The sequence below is a fragment of the Myotis yumanensis genome, unplaced genomic scaffold (genome assembly GCF_028538775.1).
Source record: "Myotis yumanensis isolate MYYU_CA2020_CCGP unplaced genomic scaffold, mMyoYum1.0.hap1 SCAF_3, whole genome shotgun sequence".
Classification (NCBI taxonomy): domain Eukaryota; kingdom Metazoa; phylum Chordata; class Mammalia; order Chiroptera; family Vespertilionidae; genus Myotis; species Myotis yumanensis.
The window spans coordinates 121,928,863-121,935,512 of record NW_027223754.1 but is presented as its reverse complement, the minus strand read 5'-3'; the positions used below and the strand labels follow the sequence as shown (position 1 = coordinate 121,935,512).

General features: G+C 47.1%; 1 protein-coding gene across 2 annotated transcripts in view; it reads left to right on the top strand.

The window, feature by feature from the left end:
- The first annotated feature begins 602 nt into the window (after nucleotides 1–602).
- Nucleotides 603–6,650, top strand: part of LOC139005265 (maestro heat-like repeat-containing protein family member 1) — a 56,151-nt gene continuing 50,103 nt past the window's right edge. For both annotated transcript variants that reach the window (XM_070407562.1, XM_070407560.1), the window contains exons 1-5: nucleotides 603–741; nucleotides 1,414–1,457; nucleotides 2,149–2,308; nucleotides 2,793–2,845; nucleotides 3,669–3,776. In XM_070407562.1, coding sequence (XP_070263663.1) covers nucleotides 681–741; nucleotides 1,414–1,457; nucleotides 2,149–2,308; nucleotides 2,793–2,845; nucleotides 3,669–3,776 — 426 coding nt within the window. In that variant the 5' untranslated portion in view covers nucleotides 603–680. The remainder of the gene's footprint in view (nucleotides 742–1,413; nucleotides 1,458–2,148; nucleotides 2,309–2,792; nucleotides 2,846–3,668; nucleotides 3,777–6,650) is intronic.

The window sequence follows — 6,650 nt, the reverse complement described above, 5'->3', positions numbered from 1 at the left end:
GATCTGGAAGCCAGAGTCTGAGTCCTGATCAGCCAGTTTTTTAGCTGTAAAATCTTGAATAACTTGTTCTCCCAGCTGCAGTGTCTTCTTTTTTTAAAAAGGGGGTGGTTATATTTCCTGACTGTTCTCAGCAACCTCCAGGGATTCTGGGAGGCTCATATCAACTGATTTGCATCAGAGCTGAGGAAAGGGCTGTGTTGTGGGAGGAAAAGGACTTAAGATTCACTTTCCCTCCCAGTGAGCTCTGCCTCCTGACCTTCAGCATGTCTTTCACTCTGGAAGGTTCCTCACAAAGGTGATTACAAGTCACACATTCCAAATTTCAAGAAGTCCTCATCTGTCAAGTCAACTTATGCCTGCTATAAGTTTAATCAGGACCTTGGTTATACTTTTCCAACATGCAGTGAGGGGTTGGGGGTGGGGGAGAGAGAAAGAAGAGGGAGAGAAGGGAGAGAATGGATATGAATGGGTTAAGGGGGATCTGTATATAGGCCTCAAATACTCGGTCCGGAAGGGAGACAAGGTCTTGGGGTTGGAGACTGATGACGGGCTGACTTGGGGCTTGGCATTGAAATTCTTGCCACATCTCCTGCCAGGTATCTTTGCCCAAACTGGTCACATTGGTGTGTGAGCCCAACAACACCTTGGCCTTTGTGCCTCTGTGTAAGGCAGCCACACAAATGGCTCTGAAGGCCTGTTCCCTGGGCCAGGTTCCTTACCTCAGCAGCTTTTACCAGGATCGTAAGTACAAGGGTGGGGCAGCCTGTGGAGAGTGCTCACTGTGAAATTAAGTCTGTTTGTGGGCATGGAGTGTTGTAGTTGGGGGCTGGCTGAGACACTTCAGGGGTGATGGGTGTGGGGAAGAGGATGAAGAGGATGCTGGAGATGGGGTTGTAGGTCCCATGCTTGGGCCATGATGGGAAGAGTAAGGCAACTACTTAAGGCCATTTGGCTTCATGAATGAAAAGGGGATGCCTCTCAAAGTCACAGTTCCTTCTTGCCTTCACTCCTCATTATAAAACACTTGATTCAAGATGTACAAACATTGTTAATTACAAAGCAATAATACACACACTCCTGACCCTTAGTTCTTCCTTTGCCCTAACTCTGAGCCTCACTCTGTGCTCACCCCAACCCTGACCTCTAACCCCAGTGGGACTTAGGGTTAGAGTTAGGATGTCTGTTCAGCATACCATTGGTGTGTGTGTGTTTTTAAAGGCTGAAGATATAATGGTTTGTGTTTTAGTCTGAATCAAAAGGTCATAGCTCCCGTGGCATTGACACTGATGTTCCCTCTCCTCTTTGCTCTTTCTCCTCGTCAAAGTACTGATGGGGAGCTGCCAGTGGAGGCTGGGGGTTGAGTATCCTGAAGTGTGCACTGACTCTGTCCTCTTCTTTAATCCTCTAACTTAGCTACCGAATACATTTCCCCTCAGAGACTCCTGACCCATCTTGTGGTAAGTGATGCCAGAATGAGTACTACAGTCATATATTCTTCCATCCACTCATCAACCCATCCATCCATCAATTCATTTCACAATGACCTGGTTACTACTTTGTCTCAGGCATTATGCTGGGTATGGAATAATGAGATAGGGGCCAAAGAGAATGGAGGAGGGACCTGGGAGTATAGTGGTGAGGCCTCGAGATGAGGATGTGGGCAATGGGAAAGGCTTGCCTTTCTCCTATGTGGCCTTATTGTGAGCTGCTCTCTGTTGACCGTGGACAAGCCCACATACCTTTCTGGATCTCTGTTTTGAATTTCTCTATTAGCCCAGACATTATGTGCTAGAAATATGCACACTTGGAATGACAAAGGTAGACCTACCCTTGAGGTGTTCACAGACTTAGTGGGGAAGACAAGTGTGGGAATAGCTATCTGTAGTCTAGTGTGACAAATGTACTAATAGATGAATACATAAGGTGCAACGGGACTTAGAAGAGCAACAGGCTGACATGGTTTCCAGGAGGCAGGAAGGCATCACAGAAGAGGTGATGTTTCCAGAGCATCTGGGAGGATGTAGGAGTTCAACAGGTGGCAAAGAATGGGCAGGGCCTAAGCTCCAGCTCTACCATTCTATGGATTTGCTTTCATTTTCTTTCTTCTCTTCTTTTAAATATTTTCTCTGCCTCCTGCTTGCTTCTCAGATGTGTTCCCGGAAGCCCTACAGGGAAAAGGAGTTTGGTACAAGCTCTCTGAGGCTACTATCTGCCCTGCATCCTATCACTTCTCTGCATCCTGTTCTAAACCACAGTGTTGGCCAGCTGTGGAGGAAGGTGATCCCACAGATGTTGGAGATACTGGATGGTAAGGGCTTGGTTAGCAGGGGGAGGAATGAAGCTGGGACAGTGGCCAGACTCCAAAAGAGATGGCGTCCCCAGGTGCAGGATGGACCTTCCTTGGGGTGAGGAGAACTGGAACCAGTCTCTCTGTCCTTTTGAGGTGCTATTGGATGGGTCTGCTTTTGGAGGCAATGTTGTGAACTGAGCAGAAACACAGTCCAAAGTTCTGTGGCTCCAGGGTTCCCAGAATGACTCCTGCACTTGCTTATGGGCAGAAGATCAGGGAAAAGTGTGGGCTTTGGAAACAGACAGACCCGTTTTGTATCCTTGCTCTGACACTGGTCAGCTGTGTGTATTTGACCTTTGGAAAGTCATTCATCTTCTGGAGGCTCTGGAAAGTGGGAGAGCAGTTACCTTGTAGGCTGAGTGCCACGTAGTACTTAAATGTTTTCTTCTCCCTGGCTGGGACCTTCCGGTTGAGTGGGTCCCCATGCTCTCTCCTTTCCTAGATCATACTGAGAAGAGCCTGAATCAGGAGGAGTGGGAGGACAGGCTGTTCCGGGTAAGCACTCCCCAAGACCTCCCTCCCTCCACACTTGCCTTCTTTCCCATCTTCAGGAACCTGAGGGAGGATAGCCCCAATCCCCCCAGAGACTGAGGCCATGATCAAGGGCCTAACTGCTCAAGTAAACCTCTTTCTGTGGTCCCCTTGCCTCCTGGCCTCTGCCTCAGAGTATTTGACTATGTGCTAAGTCTTGAGCCCCCTTCCATACCCTTACAACCCTATATCAAGGGGGAGTCAGGGAAAGGGCCCTAGCTGTATGTCCTTGGGCAAGGTATTTAGCCTTTGCATGTCTCAGGTTCTTCATGGGTTAAATGGAAGTAACTCCTGCCTTCCATAATTAAAAAGGATGATATCGGAGAGGACCTTGTAAATTGAAAAGGGAATCACACATGTAATTGGCATTACCATCATTGTCACTGTATTATCATTCTTCAGTCCTAACTCCCACCATGTGTTTCACCTCTTTATCCATATTTACAGGCCATAACCCTGTGTCTTGCTTCTTCTTCTTTTTTTAAAAGAAATATATTTTATTGATTTTTTTACGGAGAGGAAGGCAGAGGGATAGAGAGTTAGAAACATCGATGAGAGAGAAACATTGATCAGCTGCCTCCTGCACACCCCCCACTGGGGATGTGCCTGCAACCAAGGTACATGCCCTTAACCGGAATCAAACCTGGGACCTTTCAGTCCGCAGGCCGACGCTCCATTCACTGAGCCAAACCGGCTACGGCTCTTGCTTCTTCTTGAACCCACTTTTGTGGGGCAGAACAGCCTACCACTGACCTTTGTGGTCCTCTTCTCCCTTCTTCTTCCTCAGTTTTTGAGTCAGTCATTAGTGGCTATTGATGATGACCGCTGGCAGGAGCAACTCATCAGAGTCGTCTTGGAGAGGATCCGTTATTTCAGTGATGATGGTGATGAGAAGGTTTGTCTGGGTGTGTGGTGGTTGCAATGCAGGGGCGCGGGGAGGGCGGTGAAGGTGGAGGATGATGCTGAAGAAACCTGGTGCTCACACAGGTGGCTGAGGAAATGTGAATGAGTACAGGCCTTGGGGAAAGAACAAGCCAGTGTTCCTGCATCCTGGCAATCAAGGGGTGGAGAGGACCACAAACTGGTCGTTACACTGGCATGACAAAAATATCAAAGTGTCTTACTTTTGCTTAGCCTTTTAGGCTTTATCAAGAACTTTGCCATCTGTTGTCTTCATTGAAACCTCCTAATAGTCTTAATAGAATGGAGCTTGTACTTGGTGCAGTGGAAAGATTGTTGATTTTAGAGTCCTATTTAAGCAGTCAATTCAAGTAATATTTGAGGGCATCCCATAGACCAGTGATGGCGAACCTTTTGAGCTCGGTGTGTCAGCATTTTATAAAACCCTGATATTTGCAACCATAGTAAAACAAAGACTTATATTTTTGATATTTATTTTATATATTTAAATGCCATTTAACAAAGAAAAATCAACCAAAAAAATGAGTTCACTTGTCACCTCTGACACGCGTGTCATAGGTTCGCCATCACTGCCACAGACTGTGCTTCATGTTGGGGATACAGAGTTGAGGAAGAAATGTGGGCTCCTTTCCTCACAGAGTGCAAGGTTGGTGGTGGTGACGGCCTGGGGTCCTGCCCTGGCTTTTCCATGTGCTCCCAATTTAGTCTTAATAAAGTGTCAACAATAAAGATTTTTAAAATATTAGCCTAAATAACCTATAGCTGTTGTCATCCCTACCCTGAAGCTTAAGAAACACAATCCAGGAGGATTTAAAATCTTAAGAAAATTATTGGTAAAACTGGCACCTGAATCCAAGTTTTTTCCTTCCCTCCTTCCTTCCTTCCTTCCTTCCTTCCTTCCTTCCTTCCTTCCTTCCTTCCTTCCTTCCTTCCTTCCTCTCCTGAGGATATTTTCCCATTGACTTTTTAGAGAGAGTGGAAGAGAGACAGAAAGACAGAAAGATCTAGGTGAGAGAAACACATCAATTGTTTGCCTCCTGCATGTGCCCTGACTAGAGACCAGGCCAGGGAGGAGCCTGCAACCGAGATATGTGCCCTTAACTGAAATTGAACCCAGAACCGTTCAGTCCGCAGGCCAACACTCTATCCACTGAGCCAAACTGGCTAGGCCTGAATCCAGGTTTCTTGATTTCGATTCCTGTTTTCCTGTCACCGAGAAATACTTTATTTGAGCTCTGGAGGTTTCCAGGAAAGAGGCCTTATTTCCAAGACCGTTTGCTCTCTCATTATTAACAGTACTTACCAAGCACCTAATGTATGCACATCTTTGTGGTTGGTAGATTAGGGACACAAAATGAAGCAAGAGAGAATTCTGATCTTTTTAATTCAGTTATTTAAAAGGTGCACTAGCCCTAGCCAGTTTGGCTCAGTGAATAGACCTTTGGCCTGTAGATCGAAGGGTTCCAAGTTCGATTCCAGTCAAGGCCACATACCTTGGTGGCAGACTCCACCCTTTCTTGGGCCCTGTTCAGGGCGTGTGCTGGAGGCAACAATTGAGGTGTCTCTCTCACATCGATATTTCTCCCTGTTTTTCCCTCTCTCTTCCACTCTCTCTAAAAAAAATCAATGGAAAAATATCCTTGGATGAGGATTAAAAAAGGGGTTCACTAAATGCCTAGAGCAGAGCAGACACTGGGCTGGGCCCAAGGTATTCATGTAAAAACAGCCTCTGCCGTCAGGAAAGCATCATCTGCTTGAGTGCATAGACAAGAAAGTGGGCAATTATTCTAAGCCTTGTAGGTGTCAGGGTGGAAATATGCCCTGTGTGCTTGGGAGCAGGGAGGAGGCCTGAGGGGGCTGGGCAGAGAAGTTTTGTCAGAGGCGATCCGCTGTTTAGGTTTGTTCAAGACTGTTTTGATGTTAGTGCTGAAAGTTCAGTGTCCGGGGAACCACCTTAGTCCTGGGCAAAATGGGAAGACGAGTCTCCTGCAGAGGAGTGGATAAGTCTGGGAAGATGAGTAGTCTTTGCCAGTGAAGCAGAAAAGTAGGTGCCTTAGGTCAGGTTTAATTGATGCAGAGCCTAAGGTGAGGATTCTTATCAAGTGACTTGGCGAGGAAATGCTCTCAGGAGAACTTGTGATAGAGTGAAGGGCACAGGATAGGGGAGAGGAGAAGCCAAGCCAGGATGTGGCCTGATCCCATGGGAGCCCTGCATGGAAACTGCAGAGTCTATCCTGCCTGGAGACAAGTGAGGGGGCTTTTGTACCCTCTGCCTCCAGGTTGTTTGTCATTGGCCCAGGTTTCCAAGGTTGGTCCTGTGCAGGGAGGGGAGAGAGAACAATGTAGCTCCTGAGCATCTGGGGTAAGGAGGCCCTAGTCACTTCAGGACAGTTCTCCCCCAAGGCTGCAGGGAGTAGCTGTTCAGAAAAGTTCCTGCAGCCAGTTGAAGGGAAGGAACCCTGAGGTCTGGGCAAGGCACCATGAGCATCTGCTAGAGGGGAAAAGATACCCATAAGGGGGGGAGTTAAGGCATTCATTGAACAGCTGGAATGTCCTGTTTGCCTACTGCCTCAGGCACTGATAGCAATGGGGCAGAGTAATGAACTGGGTAGACACTGCTCTTGAGCTCCATTCTCACCTGAGATGTGGGGTTGGTACAAGTTGGGAACTAACGGAACAAATCCACAGTGAAGATGAGTGATTATGATGAAGCCCTGAAAGAAGGAAACGGTGATGAGCTGGAGAGGGACTTCGGAGGTCAGAGCAGGCTCACTGAGGTGATATCTGAAAGATGAGAATGAGACATTTTTTGAAAAATATATTTTATTGATTTTTTACAGAGAGGAAG